The sequence below is a fragment of the Copadichromis virginalis genome, linkage group LG3 (assembly GCF_057382275.1).
Source record: "Copadichromis virginalis isolate Kocher_CV1m ecotype Utaka linkage group LG3, C_Virginalis_male_GT1.1, whole genome shotgun sequence".
In the NCBI taxonomy this organism is placed as follows: Eukaryota; Metazoa; Chordata; class Actinopteri; order Cichliformes; family Cichlidae; genus Copadichromis; species Copadichromis virginalis.
In genome coordinates, this window is record NC_140620.1 from 1,134,501 (window position 1) to 1,158,786 (window position 24,286).

Sequence of the window (24,286 nt, forward strand, 5' to 3'; positions counted from 1 at the left end):
TAGACTGCATGGCTGCAGTGTTGCAGTGGGACTGAAAACACCTGAGTGTGAAGATGTTGTCCCTGTAGTGTGCTGAAGCTTGTTTATAATGACATATGCTGTTTGGATATCTGCACTTGTTGTCCTTACCGTTGGAAATAAACCTGTGCATTAGGGCCCTGCAGTCAGTGACAGTATGTCAGTGTTCTGTGTAATGTATCACTATACTTGAATCCATTTCATTTTCATTCATAGCCTCATATAGAGAATGGCATTTACACAGACGCACTGATGCAGGGCTTTCTGTTTCTATCAGTTCAGCTCCATCATTAGTCTTTACAAACGTTACAGACACACAGAACCAAAGTCCAGGTATGTGTGGTCCACATGAGTCCAGCCTGCAGGAGAAACTGTCCCTGTAGCCAACCTAGTATGTTTGTGTAGCAGCTCACTTTGTGTCAGATGTGATGTGTGTAAAAGCTTTAAGTTGTTTTGTCCTGTGATCACCGCGTTCAGTCAAGTCTCCTGTCAGCCATCGGTGACAGTTCAGCAACCCGACCACGTTCAAAAGGGGCTTCTTAATCACATGTCATGTAAACTGAACAGTTACAGTGTTTCCTCATTTAGAGTCTAGTTAGCCTTAGTCCTCTGCAGACTGAGATTCATCCTGTCACATGTTTTTGGGTTCTCTGCAGGAATGCATGGTTCCATCTCCCAGACTCCTGCAGTCCCAAATCATCACACCCTGCTTCTCTGTCAGGACTCTGCATGTGACACTCTCGGACAGGTTCAACTCAAATATACTGGAACTTTTCTAAGACAAACAAATTTGGACTCCAGTTTGCTCCAGTTATTCATCAGACTTCTTTAGGAACGTTTCAGTCTGCATTTTTGTCCTAAAGAGCAAACAACGTTTTTATTTCTTGGACACTGTCCTTCACTCTGAGGGACGTTCATTTTCACTGACAGCCCCTGGACGGTGTGGATCGCTGCTGTGTGTGGATTCATGTTAGAATATCACCACGACTCTGATTTCTGATGCAGATGCTTTTATTTGCTCAGATTTTCCATCAGTCTGACGTCTTAATCTTTCTCTTAATTATTTTTCATGTGACTAATTAATGCAGACACAGCTCTAAAGGCTAACGCAGGAGTTGCCAGTGTAGTTTCATTTTGTGGCTTTCAGTTTCTACTTTCCTCTTCATCATGTGAGAAAAGCTCGTGTTAAGCATTTGTTCTTAAATGTTCATGAATATTCAAGCTGTAGTTGTCATGCCGATCAGCTTCCCAGTGAACCTGTTTAACCTGTGAGGGGCTTCATGGTCTGTTTTCTAAAGAGTTCATTCGTTCTACTCAAACGAGGAAGTGCTTGGAGACGATGTGGTCAGTGTGTCAGTAGAAACTAAAAAGAAGAAGAGCCTGTTTCTGACCGCTCAGTCTTGGTGAAGTCTTCATACAGAAGGTACAGTCGCATTTTTTCAGTTTCATTTTTGCTTTTTTGTATATTGAACTCTGATAATGATAAATGAGGATTACATTGACTTTACACTGTGCTAATATTAGCTCTGCTTGTATGTTGCAGTCATGGCTGCGGCGTCGGCTCTGGTGTCTGAGGACAGTCTTCTTTGTCCCGTCTGTCTGAGTGTGTTCACTAAACCTGTGTCGATTCCCTGTGGACACAACTTCTGTATGAACTGTATCACAGAGTACTGGAGCACCCTGTCTGTACTCCAATGTCCACTGTGCAAAGAGATGTTTTACACCAGGCCGTTGCTTCGGGTTAACCCTGTCATTGATGAAATGGCAGAAAAGGTTAAAAAATCTCTTCAAGAAATGTTGTTGAGTTCATCTGAACAAGCAGGACATGAAGACGTGCTCTGCAGCATCTGTGCAGGGTCAAAGGTCAGCGCCCTGAAGTCCTGTTTAATGTGTTTAGTGTCCTACTGTCAAACACATCTGGAGCCTCATCAGAGGATTTCAGCTTTGAAGAAGCACAAGCTGATCGATCCAGTTCAGGACCTGGAGAGCAGAATATGTCGGGATCACGGTGAGCCTTTGGAGCTGATCTGCAGACTGGATCAAAGGTTTCTGTGTCGGTCCTGTAAATGCAGTGACCATAAAACACATGAAACAGTGAGTCTGGAGGACGAGGCTGAAATGAGGAAATCCCAGCTGAGATTAGAAAATAACAGCATGGATCAGATGATCCAGGAGCGTGAGCAGAAAATCCAGGAGCTTCAACAGTCAGTGAAGACCAGCAGAAGTAAAGCTGAGGAGGCGTTATCGTACAGCAGGAAGGTGATGACCGCTTTGGTGCAGCACATAAAGACAGAGTTCACCAGACTGTCTGAGGCGATCGAGATGAAGCAGAAAATAAATGAGACAGAGGCAGAAAGCTTTATTGATGAGCTGCAGGCAGAGATTACACACATGAAGAAGAAGAAGCTGCAGTTTCATGAAGCTTCGCTCATCAGAGACCCCTTCAGCTTCCTGGAGAACGTCCTCCCTCTTACCTACAATAAGCCCCAGCTGCAGGACTGGTCTGCTGTGACTGTAACCAGTGACCAGTTTATGATTCAGGAGACCCTGGCCGAGCTGGAGACAGCAGTCAGAGAAGAAGTCAGCACGCTCTATGATATAAACTTCAGAGATGGGAAAGAACAAAGGTATGATCTGAATGTTTTCATGGCTTGGTCCAGATTTGGGTTCTCCTTGAAACACGGTGAGGTCACTCAATCAAAATCAGTCAGTGTCTCCATCTCGACACCCCTTTTTGTACATGAACTTTTGTTTGTTCAGTAAAAATCAAGAATAGTTTAGTCTAGGTGGATTTCTAGGTGCAGCCAAGTGGCAGAGGGCTTTCGGTCCGTCGTGGTGAAGAGCTGAGCGTAAAAGCGAAGCTCTCAATTTACTGTTCGATCTAAGTCCCTACCCTCACCTATGGTCACGAGCTGTGGGTAGTGACTGAAAGAACGAGATCAAGGATACAAGCGGCGGAAATGAGCTTCCTCCGAAGGGTGGCTGGCCTCTCCCTTAGAGATAGGGTGAGAAGTTCAGCCATCCGGGAGGGGCTCAGAGTAGAGCCGCTGCTGCTCCACATTGAAAGGAGCCTTTTTTTTGTGTTTTTCGGGCATCTGATAAGGATGCCTCCTGGAGGCCTCCTGGGTGAGGTGTCCCACCGGGAGGAGGCCCCGGGCAGACCCAGGACACGCTGGAGAGATTATATCTCTCGGCTGGCCTGGGAACACCTTGGTGTTCCTCCGGACAAGCTAGAGGAGGTGGCTGGGGAGAGGGAGGTCTGGGCTTCTCTGCTTAGGCTGCTTTATACAACTTTCCTCTTTCACCCATTTATACAAGCACTTTGTTGTTTTTGTTACCTAAGTGCTCACTCTGATTGTAACATCGGAGAGCAACCTGGGGTTCAGCATCTTGCCCGAGGATACTTTTGGACGTCCAAATACTTCTCAGAATTATAATCCAACACATCAATTACGATGATGATGATAATAATGATGATAATCATCATGGTGAGGAGGAGGAATAGAGTCAAATCCAAGTGCAACAAGGACAGTTTGCCCTTGGTGCTGCTGCTGAAATTTCCAAGGGTGAACTTCTGCAATCCTTTGAACCTCTCTCTCTTACAGTCACTGTTCTGTGAGTGTCAGTTTGACATACCTCAGAGGTGCTCTGATTCCTCCATCCTCTCTCCATCTCATCTCCTCCAGTTTCTGGACCTTCTCTGTGTTTCCTTTCTCCTCCATCTTCCCAATCAGGAAGTCCAAGTGGACAGTAGTGGATGCTGAATCAGCTTTCAGAGCGATCTGCTCCAGTCTGACTACATGCTGGTAGGACTCATCCAGAAACTGGGACTTCTCTGCTGTCAGCAGTTTCATTTCCTTTCCAAGTAAATCAACATCCTTCTCTTTTGTTGGTGGTTCGTTCTCCTGACCGCTCCTTATCCTGGTCACATATCTCCACTTTCCTTTCACATGCACTGATGCAGTACACTTGTTGGTGCATGACGTGCAGAGACCATCTCTAAAGACCTCACAGTGATTTAAGGGCACCGTGCATCCAGGATAGTGACAGTTCTCCTCACAGACTGTACAGCTGACAGCTGCTTTCAAACCCAGCCCACACGTCTCTGCTCTGATAGGTTCTTTATGTTTAAAAACTTCAGCAACAAATGGAGTGACCTCTTCATTCATGTTGTCATGTTTCTCCAGAGCTTCCTGACTCTGTTTCATCTCTCTCTGTTTCACTTCAGTGAATTTGATTCTTTCTTGCAGGTTTTGGATGCAGGCTGTCAGTCTGATTCTTTCCTTTAACACTTTAAATGCTGCCTCTGGCTTTAGAGGTGTAGTTTCCTTCAGGAAGGCTGTGAACTCTCTGAGCTTCCAAAATTTAGTTTCAGGTATTTTTCTTTCTCGTCTTCAAGCTGGAGAGTTATTGAACAGGAAGTGAACAGACTGATTCTTCTCATTTTTGAAACATTTAATTTTTGAATCTTCAAGATCTTGAAGGGCATATTTAGGGTTTCTTACATCTGAGTGTGTGATGAGAGCTACAATGTTTTTCTCCATTTTCTCCACATTCAAAGATAAAGTGATATTCAAACATGGATTTATTACCCAAAGTTTGATTCTGTTCATCTGTTCATCTGTTTTCAGTGGGAGAAACGTTTCTTCATTCATCCAGGTTTCTTCAGTCTCAGCTGACTGCAGGCTTCAATCTTATAAACAGTACATTTGCATAATGACTGAAACCAGCCCACTGGAGGAATAGTGGGCTGGGAGGTCAGCTTATGATCATTAATATGCATTTCTCATGACCACTGATCAAAGGCCATTGATCAATGGCCTGATTGGTTGACGAGATATACAGTGGCTTGCAAAAGTATTCGGCCCCCTTGAACTTTTCCACATTTTGTCACATTACAGCCACAAACATGAATCAATTTTATTGGAATTCCACGTGAGAGACCAACACAAAGTGGTGCACACGTGAGAAGTGGAACGAAAGTCATACATGATTCCAAACATTTCTTACACATAAATAACTGCAAAGTTATTTAGTCCAGCATCTCATCCCCAAACTGTGATGGGCACTTCAACCATTTCCAGCTGGAAATCATGGCCTCAGACTGAGCAGTGCTGAGTCTGAGGCCAGCCCCTTCACTACAGACAGAGGGTTACAGCTGGAGGTTATTGTTAACTATTTTAGTTAATGAAAAGAAATTTAAAATAATTTTATATAGAGTCCAACTATAAAAATAAAACAAATGTAAAATATAAATAAATAAAAACAAAATAAATAAGTATAGATATGAAGTGTCACTTTTTTCTAACTTTAACATCAAATTTTTAAATCATCCCAATATTCTAATACTGACAATAAAAATGAAATTAAAACTGTATTGTTACGTTCTTAGTCTAGGCGTGTATTGAACGCAACAAGAAGTTGGCCCCACTCCCGCTCCACCCAAGCAAGAACACAAACAGTCGTATCTTTTAAAGTGCTAATCAGCCATTTATTTGCTTCAGCAGTGAGCAGTGCCAAAAATAACAAACAAAACTCCCTAATGGTCCCTATGCTTTCCTACACAAATGAAAACCAAACAAAAGACAATTCACTTACCTAACTTTTTACATGAAAAACAGGAGAAAACTTAATCAACAAAAATGGCTTCTCACGCCTACTAGGCTGCTGCAGTGAAGGATATATACAAGGTGACCAAAATACACGATTGCTACTTGACAAAACTATTTACAGCTGTTTACAAAATTGAGGTACTAATGCCACACACACATGAGGTTATACCTGCAGATCAGTTTGGTAAAGACACTCTACACAGCAACGAATCAGAAACACAGGTTCTTTGTTGGATGGTGGAGGTTAGGAGAGAGGGGGCCAGGTGGCTGTCATCCGGTAGTTAAGTACTGGAGGTGATTAGCCAATTATCCAATCCCAGGACAGGAAGAGACTCCACCCAGCTACTCAGCAGGCACGCCAAGGTGTCCACCTCCTAAGAGAGAAAGGGAAAAGACCCACAGCCATCCTCTGGTGGGAGGACTCACACATAAAGCAAACACTGAAAACATTAGATCATAACACTTCCCCCCACCCAAAAATCAAATATCTAACCCCAAATGAAATGTTTGATTCAAGACCTAGAGAGGGCATCAGCCATGACGTTCTCTAAGCCCTTTTTGTACCGGATTTCAATGTTGAAGTCCTGGAGGAGTAGGGACCAGCGCATAAGGCGCTGGTTGCTGTTCTGCATCCGAGTTAGGAACTGGAGAGGGTTGTGGTCAGAGAACCCGACAGTTGGAACAGGACTGGACCCAAGGTACACTTCAAAGTGCTGCAAGGCTAGCAATAAGGCTAAGGCTTCCTTTTCAATTGTGCTGTAATGCAATTGGTGTTTTAGGAATTTTTTGGAAAAGAAACAGACTGGAATGTCAATGCCATTTTCATCCTCCTGCACCAGCCCCCAAAGCACTGGCGTCCACCTCAAGCTTGAGCGGACGTGCAAAATCAGGGGCGGCCAACACAGGAGCACTGCAAAGGAGAGCTTTGGCAGCTTCGAAAGCAAACTGACATGTCTCTGACCACACAAATGGTGATTTTGGACTGGCAAGACTGGTTAATGGGGCTACTACCTCGGAGAAGTTTTTGCAGAACCCACGGTAATAACCCGCCATGCCTAGAAAACGCCGCAGCTCCCGAAGCGTCTGCGGAGCTGGGAAGTTTAATATTGCCTGCACTTTCACAGCAACAGGGAGGACTTGACCCTGTCCTACTTGTTTCCCTAGGTCGGTTACAACGGCCTTTCCAAACTCACACTTAGCCACGTTCACTGTCAGAGAGGCATCACGCAAACGGTCAAATATTTCACTGAGAGTTCAGTCCAGGTGTATGAATAGGCCACTATATCATCCAGATACACTTCGCAGTTTATGACTCCATGTAACTCAGTGTTCATCAGTCGTTGGAATGTGGCGGGAGCATTTCTTAACCCGAACGGCATGACGGTGTATTGCAAAAAGTGGTTGGGTGTAACAAAGGCACTGATTTCTGATGCGCGTTTGGTTAATGGGACTTGCCAGTATCCTTTTAGGAGGTCGAGTTTGGTCACAAAGTTTGCCAAGCCCACACGATCTACCAGGTCATCCATGCGTGGGAGTGGAAAAGAGTCTGGTTTTGTAGCAGCGTTTACCTTTCGGTAATCGTTACAGAAACGGGAGGTTTGATCGGGTTTTGGAATGAGCAATGATGGTGAGCTCCAAGAACTATTACTGGGAAGGGCAAAACCATGGTCAAGAAGATACTGGACTTCTTGCTGCATTATGGCATGCTTAGTGGGATTTACTCTGTAGGCATGTTGCTTTATTGGCTTGTGATCACCCACGTCAATATCATGACTTAGCACGTGCGTTTGAGTGGGGATATCACCAAAAAGAGTTGGGTAATTGTTAATGAGCTCTCGGACATCAGATTTGGCAGGATCAGACAGATGTGCTAAATAGACATCCAAGTCAGCCAGACGTGCACCGGAAACAGAGCTGTGCCTATCATCCAACCCATCATCGCAGGGACTATATAAGGGTTGAGAGACGGACACTGACACAATAGGTGACACAGCAGGCGACAGACCGGAGGGAGAAGGGTAGCAGCAGCTATGGCTCACCCAGATGATGTCATGCCAATCCAATCAAAGGTTGAGGGAAAATAAAAGTCTAATAAAAAGAATCAGAGTGACCACTAATGCTTTGGGAGAGCAGACAGACAAAAATAAGAATCTAATTGGAAAAAAGAAAAAACAAAAAGGTTTAATTTTATGTGACCTTTGACCCTGAGCAGAAAAGGATCAGCTCAGGTTTCAGTGTTAAACAGGAACCTGTTCATAATGTTTACATGTTTGCTGAAGACTTTCTATGCTTTTCTGTGCAGGATCAGTTTGATCTCATCACCACATGAAGACATCATCTCAGACAGTTTTCTCATCAGGTCAGGACCTCCTGCTGTCTACCAGCTGAGACCGAAGAAACAGAAGACTGGAACTCTGACAAGAATGACTGTTGGAGAAAAACGTCCAAACAAGACAAACAGAACCATCTTACTGGTGGGAGAAACAGGAGCAGGAAAATCTACTCTGATCAACGCTCTGCTCAACTACACCATGGGAGTGAAGTGGGAGGATGAAGTCTGGTTTATGATCGCAGAGGAGGAGAGAAGAAGTCAGACATCAGATGTGATGGTGTACGAGATCTTTGGTTTTGAAGATGAAACTCTGCCCTACTCTCTGACCATCATCAATACTCCTGGATATGGAGACACCAGAGGGATCGAACATGATGACATCATCAGTCACAGATTATTGGACCTGTTTCAATCAGAGGATGGGGTCCATGAAGTTCATGCAGTGGGTCTGGTGATGAAGGCGAGTGTGAATCGACTGAGTGAGCCATTGAGGTACGTCTTTGATTCAGTGATGTCTCTGTTTGGAAAGAACTTGGAGAAAAACATCATAGCTCTGATCACACACTCAGATGGAAGCAGGCCTAAAAACCCTCTTCAAGTTCTTGAAGCTGCAAACATTAAATGTGCCAAAAATGAGGACAGTCAGCCTGCTCACTTCCTGTTTAATAACTGCCAGCTTGAAGAGCGAATGGAGGAAAACACAATTTTTAGAAATTCATGGGAACTTACACAGACAAACATGGATCATTTGACAAACTTGTTGGGAAAATCTAATCCTCAGAAACTGGTGAAAACAGCCGAAGTGTTAAATGAACGAATCAGACTGAAAGCCTGCATCCAAAACCTGGAAGACAGATTCGAGCTGGCTGAACTGAAACAGACAGAAATCAGAGAGATCCGAGAAGCTCTGAAGCAGACGAATCACAGAAATAAAATAGAAATTGAGAAAATATTGAGTCTTTTGGAAAATCTTGAAAAGGAAATGAAAGTGCTGACAGCAGAAAAGGAAAAGTGGCTAAGTGACTCCTACCAGCATGCTGTCAGACTGGAGGAAATCGCTCTGAAAGCTGATTCAGCATCCACTGTTGTGCACTTGGACTTCCTGATTGAGAAGATGAAGGAGGAAGGAGACACGGAGAAGGTCCAGAAACTGGAGGAGATGAGGAGAGAGGATGGAGGAACCGAAGAAGCAGTGCAAGCTTAAACGAACACCATCACCAACATTGGGAGACTCTTCCTCTGGCATACGTGAAACATGTAAAGAAGCATCAGGCAGATGGTACTGATGCTGCTACATGTTCAGATGTACACAGATGCTGATTGTTGATGTGGACATGAGGGCCTCCTTCTAAGACGGGAACATCATGTATGCTTTCATATTTTATCCAGTTAAAAATATCAATTCTCATGTTAAAAAATACTTATTATTAATATACATGTATTTCACACAGATATTTGTACTTATGCACATGACAAATATTACTACATAAACTCCACAGTCAGTTATTATGCAGAGCAGAGCTGCCAGCTGTGCTGTAAATGCAGTGAGGGCGCCCCCTGCTGTTTAACGATCAGTACAACAGTGTGTGAGAACAGCTCCCTGCTCCTCTGACGTCACAAACTAAACTCTGTGTTCTCCACAAATACATGTGTTTCTGTCACGTTGTTCTACTGTTGTCAGTGTGAGCTTTATCCTGCTGCTCCTCTCATGCTGACTCAGTAAACTGGTTGTGGGACAGTAACGTGTCACTGACACGATCCAGACACAGTCCAACATGTTGTTGTCTTTCAGTGAGTGCAGAGGATGTCATTGACACGATGCCTCGGATTCTTCATGTGTTCATGCTGGATATTTGTGATGGCTCAGGCCGAGTGGAAACATTTGGATCCTTTCATGTTGGACTTGATCTGTTCAGATTCTCTGTATTCGGGTCTTCCACATGAATCGTCTCCTGCTTGATGCACTTTTCTATCAATCCTCAATAAAATCTGCTTCATTCAGTCACTTTGCTCAGAGAGTCTTTACTGGATCATCAGCTGATTTTCTTTGTTTCTCTTTGTTCCTCAAACACTTTCAGTTTATTGCAAGCAGCAGCTCTCACACACACTCAGCAAACACACACAAAGCTCCATCACAGCTGAGATTTCATTCAGTTATCAGGAAGAACCTGTGTCTTCTGGAGGAAGCAAGCCCCTAAAATGCTCTTTACATTCCTGTAATTAGTGATACAGTTCCACTGTAACAACAGTATAATCATCTATTTATATTTATTTATTCATCATTAAAACATTAGTATTATAATACATTATACATTATAATACAGTAACACTCATCATGACAACAGCAGCATATCCTCACATGTAATTATTAGAGATGGACCGATCCGATATTACGTATCGGTATCGGTCCGATACTGACCTAAATTACTGGATCGGATATCGGAGAAAAATAAAAAATGTAATCCGATCCATTAAATATCACGAAAGCACCTCACAAAACTTGCAACACGCCGTAACTCACCTCAGAACGTTAGCACGTCGGAGCAGTATGCATCACGTGATAGAGCGGCTGTGGCATGCGGGACCTGTCGGTGGTCTGGATAGCATTTGGAGCTTCGCTAGCAACCCGGCATTTCATCTCCGACAAAGTTATCCCCGAGAGAAGTAAAGCAAGTGTGTAAGTCCATCTCTGAATGTTTGTAAAGCATTCCTGCGTTAAGCTTAACAAGCGATATATGGAGCGACTGCCTCTCTCCCTCTCTCTCCTGCTTCAATCATGAAACTGATCAATGATCAGCTGATCGGCTTTTCTGTCTCGAGTCCGTGTCTCTAGTTTGTTTTTGGCCCACTTTGCACCAGAAAGAGGAAACCAGCGGCTGAACAACAGCAGCACGTTTAAGCTTGATCAGCTGTTGTTAGAATTTATTTAATATTTCTTTCTACACCAGGATCTTTTTCTACAGCTGACGGCTGGTAACTGTGCAGGGGCGGATCTAGCAAAGTTTAGCCAGGGGGGCCGATAGGGCATTAACAGGGAAAAGGGGCACAAAGACATACTTTTCTTTCTTATTCTCATTTAAAATGTCGAGCTTTTAATAAATAATTATCTGACACCCAAAGTTTTAATTTGATGTAAAATGAATAGAAGTCAATTACTGTATATAGTGACTATTAAGTCTAATATATATACCCTAGTAAGCTATAGTACTTTTTCCTTTGGGAAGGTACCATCTGTGCAGTCTGCAATTTTGTTGAAGAAAGATGTTGAATCTATTTAATATTTCTTGAAAAATAATTGATTTCTGTGCATTTTTTTTTCACACTGCATCAAATTAAGGTTGATTACGTCGATTAAGCATCATGAGGTGGAGCGTGAGGGGTGGTTCCCTATTTTTTATTTATTTATTTTTGTTGTTGCTGGGAGTTGGAACCCTATTAGTTAGGTTGCTTAATATTTATGCTAAGTACTCTTTAAAATACCAGAATAGGGAGGATGGTGTAGGTTTAAGTTTATTAGATTGATCAGTATTGCTGAACTATGAAATATTTTTTTTTGCATACAGGTATAACAGAATAGCTTTAGTGTAGTTGTTGTTTTAAACTTGAGTATGAACTTATACAAAATGCAGCAAGATATTTAAAAAAAACAGTTTTGTTGATTAAAAAACACTATATCGGATTCATATCGGTATCGGCAGATATCCAAATTTATGATATCGGTATCGGACATAAAAAAGTGGTATCGTGCCATCTCTAGTAATTATTAGTCTCTGCACTATGATGTATGTTTTTCTTCCACATTATAAACATTCGAGGCCGTCTGAGCATTGAGTGCTCACGCTGTATGAAGCCTGCAGGTAAAAATACACCAGTCAGCTCATGAAACATCCAAAACCTGGATTTTTAACCAGAGTGAGATCCACGAGTATCAATTCTAACAAAAATAGACTGTTTGTGAGAGAGACTCACCTGGTCTCTGATTGTAAAGCATTCAGCTCCATCTTGGTTCATTTTTCAAGTCAAGTTGCTTTACTGTCATTTCAACCACGTACAGTGGTGCAGTACACAGTGAAATGAGGTGACGTTCCTCCGTACCAGGGTGCTACATATGACACACAATCAACACAGGACTACATAAAGTGCAAGTGTGTAGAAGTTGCAAAAAACCAAACAAAGACAGTGAAACACCAGACAGAACAGAAAATACAGACACAACACTGCAACAGAAAAGTGCAACAATGACAGCGGCTTATGCAGAAGACTGAGCATTGTGGAAAAGTACCTTGGTGTATGAAGGTGTGCATGTGTTTGTGTCCAGTCACTGAGTGTTCAGGAGTCTGACGGCTTAGGGGAAGAAACTGAACGGTAGTCTGGTCGTGAGGGCCTGGATGCTCCAGTACCTCTTTCCAGAAAGCAGTAGGATGAAGAGTGTGTGTGAGGGGTGTCCGATACGGTGCAGTTACCATACCAGACGGTGATAGTGGGAAGGTTGTTCCACAAATTAGGTGCAACCAGGGCAAATGCACGCTCACCTCTGGTCTTAGGCCGAGATCTAGGCTGTACCAAGAGTAATTGGGCTGATGATGTGAGGGCTCTCCCAGGGGTGTATGGTCTAAGGAGCTCAACAAGATAGCTAGACACTGTATGGTTTATGATTTTAAAGGTGAGCAGCAATACTTTCATTAAACTTGGTATTTGATAGGGAGGAAGTGCAAATCAGCAAGGACAGGGGTGAAAGAGGCAAACCTGCCGGTTGCAGTCAGAAGGTGTGCCGCAGCATTTTGGACAAGCTGCAATCTATGGAGCAGACTGGAGACAGAAGTAGAGGGAATTACAGTAATCCAATCAGAAGGTCACAAAGGCATGAATCAGCTTCAAGATCCTTGTGTGTTACATAATGCTTAGCCTTAGAAATAAGAAGCAGTGGGTAAAAGCTAGATTTGACTGCAGAGGATAGTTGTCTATCAAGTTTGAAAGAGCTATATCACAGAACACCTAGATTACTAACAGTGTCAGAGAGCAAAGTGGCAAAGGATCAGCCAGCTGGCCCCGGGAGACATGACTGTGAAGAAGCCTGTCCATTCTCCGGCTCTTCTTTGCTCCGTTTCCATTTGCAGTCTCATGCCCTCTCTTATTAAGTCCAAGAATTCATCCTTCCTGTCTTTCTTTTGTCCACTCTTGGCTCCAGCTGGCCCACTGCTGAACTGGGCCTGGAGTGTCCTCCTGGATGGAGACAATTAGGACTGGAGCCCTGGTAGAAGGCTCTGTCCTAACACCTCATCCATAATACAGACCAGCACCATTTAGCAGCCGTGGGCTTCCCACTCACTGCCTCGCCTGACCCTGGATACTTGCAATCCTAACAGCAGAGGAAATCACAAGTGGCAATGGACAAAAACAGCAACAGTACAGGTTTACACGAATAAGTTCAAAAGACTACAGTTAACAATACATATTTTAACACTACTGTACATACTTTGTTTTGTTTTGTTGGCCTGCAAAGGGGTGATTTTTCCCACCAGGCCCATCTTCACAAGAATTGCCCTAACAGACAGAATATAAGAGAACATCTCACTCATGTTAGTCCCTGAACAGCATCCACAGCAAACTGTACTAAATTAGGACCACAAGACCAAAAACATCACTCTGCCTCACACGTAACAGAGTAAGAACTGCATACTATTGCTGCACCTGCAGCCCACAGTGGTGAAAAGGTGTCCGTTGTCTCGCTGGAGTTTAATAAACTCGCCGTCTGCTCCTTGCTATCTAAAACATAACAGGACACAGGCGTAGAGTCTCAATCATCTCACACTTCTGATAATCAGCTGTCTGTTTGACGTTTATTCAGCTGTGTGAAAACTATAAGTTACTATAACAAACCGATTTACTCAGGAACAAATAAAACAATGAAAAAAGCCAAACAATAACATGTTTAAGTTATCTAAGTGACTCATGTATCATGTTTAACCTGAGTAGTCAAAGACCGCGGGGGGTTAAAGAACAAGGAGTTCGCTGTTCTCACGGCTGTACTGAGCCTTGTCCCCGGCTGGCTATTGAGCTGGTGGGTAACAGACGTCTCAGAAAACGTCGGAGCACTTTTGCAAATATGTGGTGTCTTGATAAACCGAGCAGATATTTGAAGTTTACACAGCTACATTCTCACCTGAAAATATGTTAAACGTTTATTTTGTGACCCAGAAGGAGTAATGAGAGTAATATTAAAACTAACCTTTATGTTAAAACCAGCGGCACTGTGCAGTTACAGTCACGTAAGTTTAATGAATGTAAAATAAATCACCTTAATATTTAAAATGAAACTTCCATTAACTTTAATATCTTAACATTAACAATTTCTACCGTCTCTGTAGCTGCTGCCATCGTTAGAAACTGAACTGGCTAGGCAGCGCTATGAATTCTGGGATAGGTTGGGCCACAAAGTACACACCTGACCCATGCTTCGAATCAGGGGAAATGAAGGCCGCATTTGGAGCAGCCTTCATCGCCTGGCTGTGACGTGATCGGCCTTCAAATGCCTCTGGAGGATGAGGCCCCTGACTTGGGACACAACTAATGTTAGACCTCATGTGGCTGGAGCGTGTCAGCAGTTCCTGCCAGACGAAGGTGTTGATGATATGGACTGGCCCACTCGTTGAGCACATCTGGGACATCATTTAGGTGTGTTGCACCACAGACTGTCCAGGAGTTGGCAGATGCTTTAGTCCAGGTCTGGGAGATCCCTCAGGAGAACATCCGCCACCTCATCAGGAGCATGCCCAGGTGTTGTAGGGAGGTCATACAGGCACTGCTGAGCCTCATTTGGACTTGTTTTAAGAACATTGCATCAAAGTTGGATCGGCCTGTGTTTTTCCACTTTCATTTTGAGTGTGACTCCAAATCCAGACCTCCATGGGTTGCTAAGCTTGATTTCCATTGAAAATGTTTGTGTGATTTTGTTGTCAGGACATTCAACTAAATATCAACTATCAACAATCTAACTAAGTATTTAATAAGAATATTTCATTCGTTCACATCTGGGATCTAGTTTTGTGAGCTTTAACCTGAGATTCTGGCATTTCTGGCAAAATACATTTATATTTAAAAACTGATTCAGGATTTAATGAATCAATATCACTTTATTCAAGCTAAAATCGATTATCGAAACCCAGGTTAACTGGAGTACAGCTGCTTATGTTTAGCATTCACTCTGAGGAGAAGAGAGGGTTAAGGGTTATATCAAAAAAATTTAATACTTTTAAACCAACTTTAATTAAATTAACGTAAAACTGGAATAATCCAGAGAATATCCATTTTTGAATTTAGAAGGTGAAAAGCTTAAAAATAGGATTTAAGAAGAGGAAGCACAAGGAAATTAATTCAAAATGCACAAAACATGAGACGAATGAAAATTGGAAAGGGAATAAACAAACATGCAGACTGAGAGGGAGGTTTAAAAGGAGTCAGTGGCTCGTTTCAGCCCTCACCTGTCAGCAGACAGCATCTCAGCAGCCGCCCTCTGTCTAGTTCAGACAATAGTTGAACTAAATTGTTTCCACTTTTGTTTGTTTTTTCACTCTTTTTAGTATTTTTTTCATTTGTTTTTAAAAAAGTATTATTACTTACACAACAATGGGTGTTTGTGTGTTATCTTTACAGATTATTATGTGAAACTCAGCTGGTAGTGAAGAAAATAGACCTGAACTGCACGTTTGATTGACTTATTGAGGAAGACGGTGCCTTCAGGAGCATCCGGGAAAATCCATATTTAAGCACTGAGTCTACCTCAGAGTTTAATGGAACATTTACATTTTAAAGAAGCATGAGGAACAGCGACAGCATGCAGCCAGCGTCAGTGCGCAGAACCGATTACTGATCATCACAACATCTGTCACGCATCCACTCTTTAACAGTCATTTACCCAGCATTCATTGGACATGAACAACCCTTGTTCTATTTCAAGGTCACTAACACATCACAGTCACCATGGTAACAGTTAGTTTCTATACAACTGTAAAACATCAGACAGTGTGAGGGACAAATTCCACTAGTCAAACAGAAGCGATGTCAGCGACCAATCAAAGAGGACTTCCAGTTAAATCAGGAAGTAGAAATTAGCACCCATGATGATGATTGGTTTGTGCACTCAGACTTTACAGCCTTCGGGAGGCTGAAGATCTCCAGGGTTCAGATGTCTTTGAGAGGGTCTCATCAGCTGATGACACTGTGTGTGTTGTCACTTCTTCATCTTGTTCTGTCGGTCCAGAAACTTTTGTCGTCTGTCGACTGGAATCTCATCCAGGCTGATTCCATGGTTGCTGGCCCTGACAGAGAGACGGGTGGAGAGCGAGTTTCAGTTTAAGGATTACTTTATTGATAATCGAAAATGACCGCTGTGTGTTCTTACCCTCCGGCGAGGTCTGGAGGAACAGGAAGAGGTTTATTAAAATCTTCTCGACCCATCAGCCAGTACGTGTCCTCTGTGCCCTTAACCTGCAACACAAGCATCCAAACATCAACGAGTCCCACCACGGACTGGCATCAGGCTGACTAACTGTGGACAGGGTGGGATCTGGACCAGACTCTGAACCTGTCAGACTGGACTACAGTAAACCTGAGGGTAATAACCTGACCTCTGAGATAAGGTTTTATAAACCATCCATTCTCTTTCATCCTCATCAGGGTCGCAGGGGTGGGGCAGGGTACACCCCGGACAGGTCGCCAGCCCGATTCAAGGCTAAGCTTCGTGGTCACACCTATGACCAGTTTAGATTCTCCAATTAACATAACCTCACTAATTGCATGTCTTTGGACTGTGGGAAGCCACAGTACCCAGTACACAGAAAGGCCCTGGCAGGGGGTGGGATCGAACTCAAGACCTTCTTTATGTGAAGCAACAGTGCTAATACCCGAGCCAGCGTGCTGCCTTTATCACCATTTTGCGTGTTTTCTAACAGCATCCACAGCTACTGCGTCATGCAATTATATTTGGATTTGCTTCAGGTCTGTTTAGATTGGCATACCTGTGCCTTCCGGGTGTCTATGTGGTATCCCACTTTCAGACTGGTCAGGACTTTGACCGTACTCAGACTGATGTGGATCCTGTAAGCTGCAGACCACAAACACATCGTCACACCACAACTCAGGAGGAAGCTAGTGATTCTGACATAATTTAAATGCAGACAGGAGAGACATCAGGGTGGTCTCTCAGTGATCCAACCATTGATCAAAGATTTTACTTACGTAGCCCAGAGGACTCCATGAGTGAGGCCGTGGTCACCGTGTCTCCAAAGAGACAGTACCTGGGCATCTTGAGTCCAACCACACCTGCTACCACGGGACCTGAAGACAGGAAGGGCCGACCTTTACCTGGCACTAACACCACTGACAACCTCAGGAACCATTATTACCATACTTTAATCAGAGATGTAGGGTTACATTCAAACTAGCTGGGAACACAAATACACTACCAGTCAAAGGTTTGGACACGCCTTCTCATTTAGTGGTTTTTCTTTATTTTTACTACTTTTGATACAAACTCAAGACCTCATGTATATGAAGCACGACAAATGGAATTATGTAGCAAAGAAAAAATTGATTAACAACTTTAAATATGCCAGGAAAGTTGATTATGTTCAGCTGGATGTAGGATGAAGTGTTTTCAGTGTGAGAAATGCTTTGTCACTTCTTCGGTCTCAGCTTTCTCCAACCTTATAAACAGTACATCTGCACAGTAACTGAAACCAGCATGAATGAACAATGACCCAGTTGTGTTCTGTACATGTTTATTCCTCAATGCACATCACCAACAGACCCCAGTCAGGAACCAGTCCCATTTTTAAGTTGGCGGGGCAAGATTGCCGATGCCGTGCAGGTGTGTCCACCTTCCCTGCACAGCACCGCAGGCCACGCCCCACCAAATACCCCCATCGCCCGACTGAGGCTGGGGAGCCACCCGGCTGGCACGGCTCCCCGTGCGGCGCCTCTGCCTCCAGCAGGCACAGCCCCTCTCGCCCCTCGTCCACCTCTGGCTTATGAGGCTCCTCCACCACTCCTGGCTGGAACAGCCCTTCCTGGAGCAGCTCCTCTTTCTCCAGTCGGTGTGGACCCTTGCGCCCCTCATCTGCCATCTCCGGTTGGAGCAGCTCCTCCACCGCTCCCGGCAGGAGCAGCCCACATGACAATGTGAATATTAATGATCAAGGAACTGACCTCCCAGCCCAGTGTTCCTTCAGTGGACTGGTTTCAGTCATTATGCAAATGCATGTTTATAAGGTTGGAAACCTGCAGTCAGCTGAGACTGAAGAAGTCACCTGGATGATGATGATGATGAAACGTTTCTCTCACTGAGAACGTTCAGATGAACTGAATCAACTCTTTTGGATTTACTCACCTGGATGATTGAGGGTACAGCAAAACAACACTGAATATGTTTTATAGTTTAGATTCCTGTAAGTAGCTGCCCTTTGCTTTGTTGACAGCGCTGCAAACCCTTATCCTGCTCCATGAGCTTCATGATGTAGTCACCTGAAATGGTTTCACCTCACAGGTGAGCCTGTCAGGGTTCATTGGTTATAATAATAATGGATTACATTTATATAGCGCTTTTCAAGGCACCCAAAGTGCTTTACAATCTCACATTCACACACTGGTGGAGGCAGCTACAGTTGTAGCCACAGCTGCCCTGGGACAGACTGACAGCAGCGAGGCTGCCATATCGCGCCATCGGCCCCTCACACAACAACCAGGACAGAGAGCCCGGGGATCGAACCGGCGACCTTCCGGTTAAGGATTGCGCATCCCAACCCCCAGCACCACGGTCGCCCCCGAATTAAGAATGGTTCTTGCATTCTTAATGGGGTTGGGACCATCAGTTGTGTTGTGCAGAAATCAGGTCAATGTGAACACTAAATCACGACACATACAGAAACTACAGGTGTAATTAAGACCTCATTTGAACTGAAGCACAAAGCTCCCACCCTCTCTGTGGGTCAGTAAACACACCTCCACTGCAGGCCTCATCTGGATTAAACCAACAGAAGCTGGCTGAGGGGGGTTTTCCTCCCGGGAAGACAAAGGAACGGCTCAGCGGTCTCAGACCTCCGGTCGTCCCGTCGGTGTGCGTCGGAGAGAGTGAGTGTGTTGGAACGAGGCGGTCGCCATCGCTGTCCAACACTACGTAGCTGGCCTGCAGGCCACGCCCCTCAGTACCTCCATACAACACCTGATAGGGAAGAAGACAGAAGCTGATTGTACCATTGAGTTTAAGGTGAGGACATGATGAAAATGATGATGATGCAAAACAAAAAAGATCAAATCAAATTCTGTGGTTCAGAAATTATTAATTTATTAACTTTATTCTAAATGTCTGTGAAGTCTCTTAGTCATCCAGGTCATCATGGTCTAAGGAGCTTGGGAAGAAAAGCGTCTGTGGGAGTGTCCCTTAAGAGGGTTGTTGACCCATTATTGATCCTCTAATTCAGGGGTCTCAAACTCCAGGCCTCGAGGTCCTGCAGGTTTTAGCTCTCACCCTGGGTCATCAGGGTCAAATGATTAGTTCTTTACCTCTTTACCTCTTTGCCTCTGGAGAACTTCAGAGTCAAAGGTTCTGGTCCATGTGTGTCGGTTTCCGGTAAACTTCAGAGTTGAGGTTTCTATTCTTCTCAGTGTGCACTGAAAATCTTTCCAAGCTCCTTAGAGAACTTTATGCAAACACTTAACGACGGGATAGATGTGATTATGTTGTATTAAGTGGTGAAAAACAATTATTAAAACTCTTGTGTTTGTGGACACAGAGACTCAATTAGTCTGTCTAACTTAATCAGAACGAACTGTTCCCAGATCAGAGTCATCTGACACTAGAAGGTTCAGTCACGAGTAACTCTTCACTGCCACAAAACAAAACTTGAGTTTTAGGTCATAGTTTTAAAAACCGTGAAGTGTGCCTTGTTGTAGTTTTTGCCTCTCTCCCTCTGAGTGTCACGAGTCTATCTGATCTGGAGCAGTTTGTTGAAGGAAACGAGGAGAACGTCTTTTATCTCAGCTTTGATACTGAAAACAGCAACTAGTTAGTTACTCAGCTAGCGAGTGCTGAAATCTGTGTGACCTGATTGAAACCCTGAAAATCAAAGCCTCCATCTGATTTCATGAGCTGATTGCCCGTCACCCAGTGTCCACTCCCCGCCTGACGGCGCTCTTCCACTGCCTTTGCCACGAAGTAGACCATGTTGAAAATAGTCCCAAACAAAGGAGACACCTGCAGACACAGGACAACACTTTGTCACATTAGATTCTCTCGTTTACTGGGGACGTACACATTGTTTACACGTTATTTACTTGTTTACCTCTGAATCCATCAGCACATTAAAGCCCGTGTTTGTTGTTGTTCGTTTGTTTACCTCTGTGGCGGAGACACCCGAGTGAATCTCTCGGCTCATTTGAGCCTCGCGGAAAGCTTCATAGAAACTCTGGTCGGATGCCATGGTAACAGTCAGCACGGCACTATAGGCGTGACGTAGCTGCGTGCTATTGGTCAGCTGGTTGAAGACCGTGTGCTGATTGGATAAAACAGAGAGGGAGGGAACCAATCAGAACTCGGCCTTTAGTTAAACACAGTGGGGTGGTGTATGGGTGGTAAATAAGAAAAGTTTGCTTGACTCAGGTTTTTTTTTGAGGATCGGAGAAAATGGAATAAAACCTCCTTGAGAACTTGTTGGTCGTTACCTGATAGGGCATCGCGTACAGCAGGGTGTCGTAGGGAATGAACACGTAACCATTGGAAACCATCCCCATCTCCAGGGCGGTCAGCAGTACCTCCCTCTGATCCTCTCCACCAATCAGGACAGAGCTCATGCACATGATGACCACTGAAGGTGAAATAAAAAGTTCTCTGATCTGATGTGTTCAGTTCAGGGATGCAGCTTAACGATCACCTCTTAGCTCTGACCTTTGACCTTGTCGGCTTCTCTGATTTCGTTCAGCGCCTCCCGAGCCCTGCCTTTGCTGCCTGGTTCCATGGTAACCACCGGCCCAATCGGCAAACCCATAGCCCGGAGCGCAGAGGCCACTTCCTGTCCGGTGCTCTCCCAAAGGTCGGTGGCAGCTACACAACAGAGGAGAAGAGATGGAGAAAGGAAACACTGATAAACAATTAAGACAACAAAGATGATCACAATTTAAACAAACTGCCGGGGTGATGCATATGTTTACGCAAATGCTGGGTAAAAGCTGTCAGCCAGACCTCGTGCAGGTTCACAAAAGGAACAGTGAGAGGAACAGTGAGAGGAACAGTGTGAGGAACAGTGTGAGAGGAACAGTGTGAGGAACAGTGTGAGGAACAGTGAGAGGAACAGTGAGAGGAACAGTGAGAGGAACAGTGTGAGGAACAGTGAGAGGAACAGTGAGAGGAACAGTGTGAGGAACAGTGAGAGGAACAGTGAGAGGAACAGTGTGAGAAGAACAGTGAGAGGAACAGTGTGAGGAACAGTGTGAGAGGAACAGTGTGAGGAACAGTGTGAGAGGAACAGTGTGAGGAACAGTGTGAGGAACAGTGAGAGGAACAGTGAGAGGAACAGTGAGAGGAACAGTGTGAGAAGAACAGTGAGAGGAACAGTGTGAGGAACAGTGTGAGAGGAACAGTGTGAGGAACAGTGTGAGGAACAGTGTGTGGAACAGTGAGAGGAACAGTGAGAGGAACAGTGTGAGAGGAACAGTGTGAGAGGAACAGTGTGTGAGGAACAGTGTGAGAGGAACAGTGTGAGGAACAGTGTGAGGAACAGTGTGTGGAACAGTGAGAGGAACAGTGAGAGGAACAGTGTGAGAGGAACAGTGTGAGAGGAACAGTGTAAGGAACAGTGAGAAGAACAGTGTGAGGAACAGTGAGAGGAACAGTGTGAGAGGAACAGTGTAAGGAACAGTGAGAGGAACAGTGAGAGGAACAGTGTGTGGAACAGTGAGAGGAACAGTGAGAGGAACAGTGTGAGAGGAACAGTGTGAGAGGAACAGTGTAAGGAACAGTGAGAAGAACAGTGAGAGGAACAGTGTGAGGAACAGTGAGAGGAACAGTGTGTGGAACAGTGAGAGGAACAGTGAGAGGAACAGTGTGAGAGGAACAGTGTGAGAGGAACAGTGTAAGGAACAGTGAGAAGAACAGTGTGAGGAACAGTTTGAGGAACAGTGTGAGGAACAGTTTGAGGAACAGTGTGTGGAACAGTTTGAGGAACAGTGTGTGGAACAGTGAGAGGAACAGTGTGAGAAGAACAGTTTGAGGAACAGTGTGAGGAACAGTTTGAGGAACAGTGTGTGGAACAGTGAGAGGAACAGTTTGAGGAACAGTGAGAGAAACAGTGTGTTGAACAGTGGTTTTTAATTAAACTATTTTTATCACTTAGGTGTATCGCAACATTCAGTTATGCAGACATATGTGTTCTTAAAAGCAATTCTTTGTTTCTTGTTTCATTCTTGGCGGAGTGGAAGCTGTTTTGGTTCACAGTGCACCTTAACAAAGAGGGGGTGCTCTAGTCAAAAGTGTTGGTAATAGTGTTTTAATCACACTAATTTTCTAAATCTGACAATGTCTCAGCTTGCAGTGAGGCATGCATTTTATTTTATAAATGGCACAAATGGGAATTTCTTCTGAATGGGTGATGTCAGCATGTTCACAAGCGTTTCATTTAATCAAACCCCTAGTTTTAATTTAACTAGTTTTTACACATCTACTGGGGTTTCTTTCCAGGGTTGATGCGATCATTTTATTTAAAAATCGGGATTTCGGAATGTTGAACTAAGAGTGAGACAAAGCCAGCTAGTTTTTAACACAGTAAATGGCACACAGTCCTTTAGAAAATAAATGCTATAAGCAGCCAGTATCGCTCTTTTCAAACTAATCGTCTTTTAAATACACTCATTTTGTGATTCTGGTGTCACACCTTGCACCGATGCAAGCATTTTATTTATTTAAAAATGGATCAAACGGGCCATTTCTTCTGTAAGTGGTTTCATGGTTTCAGAGTAGTTTTTAACACAACAGATAGTCACAAATAACATTCAGCCCTATAGAAAATAAACGCTACAGTGATACTTCTAAAACCAGTCGCCCAGACCCGCTCCAACTTTTCAACAGCTGGCTAATTGTTTGAATTTGTTCAGGATTGTAAAAGCCCATCGAGGGTATCGCTAGTTGAGAGTACCATGCGAACAAGGGCCCAGCCTATTGTTTAAAGTGGCCGGTATCGGCTCCTTTTTGTAATTCCTCGACAAGGTAAATGGGGCAGGTGTACCAGTCGGGTGGCGACCCCGTGTATTGTCTGAAGTATCGGCTCCTTTGTAATTCCTTGAGAAGACAAAAGCCCTGTAGGGTCTCATTTAAATTGATTGGCGACATACCTTTCTTTTTGGAAACACCCACCCTATATAAAAAAAACACGCTCAGGCCCGATACCCTGAGCCATTTACGCCTCAAGATTCGCTGCAGAGCACACCATCTTCTTCACGATCATCAACACTAACATCGTTCTTTATAACATGGACATCGTAAACGGTAAGTAAAACAAAACCTATTATTGGATTTTTAAAAAAAGTGTTATGTTAACATATTATAGGATATTCAAACTATTTTTTTTCCTAAAACAAAAGCTTAATTTTTAGGAGTTCGGGAGAACGGCCCAGGACCCTTTTCTTTAGAAACGGGCGCTTTTACAGCTGGAACTAGTTCTCTAACAGGCACAAGGTGTGTACAGCATTACTGGATTTTTAAACGTATGTATGTTTTAAACTAGCGATTGTTTTAAATTATGTAATAACGTTTTTGTTTGATTAGTTCCAGGGTTAACAAACTGAGCAGGAAAACATTCAGACCCCGCTACCACAGAGCCCTACCTTACATCAGGTGTGTATACAACGCGATGTATAGTTGTGTATTTTTTTTTTTTAAAGGGGTTTAAACAATTACAAATGTTCTAAACTGACCGTTTTACACATACAGAACCACGCCAGAGAACCGTGTGTGTGGAGAAGCAGGACCATCCCGAATAACGCACACTACAAGGTAAGCATAGGCATATATAAATTAGATAAAAAGAGAGAGAGGGAGACACGGTTATTCAGTTTGAAATGGGTACATGTATAAAATGTTTTAACACATGTCTATCTATCTTCACAGACTGCAGAACAGCACCCCTCCTCATAATGATCAGGACACCGTACGAATGTTTAAGCAGTATCGACCTCCCAGAACAACAAAAACCTGGAGCTTTGTGCAACAGTGGAGAGTCAGAACCGATCTTCATCAGCGAACCTGCAACACCTCCGAGTGAGTGGCTACCTCGCGATT

The 24,286-nt window shown here is 43.9% G+C and overlaps 3 protein-coding genes and 1 pseudogene across 3 annotated transcripts; 1 reads left to right on the forward strand and 3 right to left on the reverse strand.

The window, feature by feature from the left end:
* The first annotated feature begins 4 nt into the window (after positions 1-4).
* Positions 5-9,922, forward strand: LOC146712205 (uncharacterized). Its single transcript, XM_085451937.1, has 3 exons — positions 5-1,441; positions 1,562-2,645; positions 7,933-9,922. The coding sequence occupies exons 2-3, from the start codon at positions 1,564-1,566 to the stop codon at positions 9,164-9,166; spliced, it is 2,316 nt and encodes a 771-aa protein (XP_085308063.1). The 5' UTR covers positions 5-1,441; positions 1,562-1,563; the 3' UTR covers positions 9,167-9,922.
* Positions 3,624-4,562, reverse strand: LOC146712206 (uncharacterized; annotated as a pseudogene).
* A 5,614-nt stretch (positions 9,923-15,536) lies between the features above and the next one.
* On the reverse strand, positions 15,537-17,492 carry LOC146712207 (retinal guanylyl cyclase 1-like). Its single transcript, XM_085451981.1, has 4 exons — positions 17,200-17,492; positions 16,980-17,065; positions 16,364-16,449; positions 15,537-16,280 (listed from the first exon to the last, which is right to left on the reverse strand). The coding sequence occupies exons 1-4, from the start codon at positions 17,264-17,266 to the stop codon at positions 16,193-16,195; spliced, it is 327 nt and encodes a 108-aa protein (XP_085308107.1). The 5' UTR covers positions 17,267-17,492; the 3' UTR covers positions 15,537-16,192.
* A 2,540-nt stretch (positions 17,493-20,032) lies between these two features.
* LOC146712208 (retinal guanylyl cyclase 2-like) lies at positions 20,033-20,972 on the reverse strand. The gene is made up of 4 exons (XM_085451972.1): positions 20,903-20,972; positions 20,680-20,822; positions 20,355-20,510; positions 20,033-20,212 (listed from the first exon to the last, which is right to left on the reverse strand). Exons 1-4 carry the CDS (start codon positions 20,970-20,972, stop codon positions 20,033-20,035), a joined length of 549 nt encoding a protein of 182 aa, XP_085308098.1.
* Positions 20,973-24,286: the final 3,314 nt, after the last annotated feature.

What these genes read in the sequence shown, in the direction of transcription:
- LOC146712205 (XM_085451937.1), top strand. Translation starts at nt 1,564, where the DNA reads ATGGCTGCGGCGTCGGCTCTGGTGTCTGAGGACAGTCTTCTTTGTCCC. An exon ending in AGAGATGGGAAAGAACAAAG is followed by an intron (nt 2,646 to 7,932) that starts GTATGATCTGAA and finishes TTTTCTGTGCAG; the next exon opens with GATCAGTTTGATCTCATCAC.
- LOC146712207 (XM_085451981.1), bottom strand. Translation starts at nt 17,266, where the DNA reads ATGCCCAGGTACTGTCTCTTTGGAGACACGGTGACCACGGCCTCACTC. An exon ending in TAGACACCCGGAAGGCACAG is followed by an intron (nt 16,450 to 16,979) that starts GTATGCCAATCT and finishes CTTGTGTTGCAG; the next exon opens with GTTAAGGGCACAGAGGACAC. An exon ending in CCTCCAGACCTCGCCGGAGG is followed by an intron (nt 16,281 to 16,363) that starts GTAAGAACACAC and finishes TCTCTCTGTCAG; the next exon opens with GGCCAGCAACCATGGAATCA.
- LOC146712208 (XM_085451972.1), bottom strand. Translation starts at nt 20,972, where the DNA reads ATGGAACCAGGCAGCAAAGGCAGGGCTCGGGAGGCGCTGAACGAAATC. An exon ending in TGTACGCGATGCCCTATCAG is followed by an intron (nt 20,511 to 20,679) that starts GTAACGACCAAC and finishes TTATCCAATCAG; the next exon opens with CACACGGTCTTCAACCAGCT. An exon ending in CGGGTGTCTCCGCCACAGAG is followed by an intron (nt 20,213 to 20,354) that starts GTAAACAAACGA and finishes CTGTGTCTGCAG; the next exon opens with GTGTCTCCTTTGTTTGGGAC.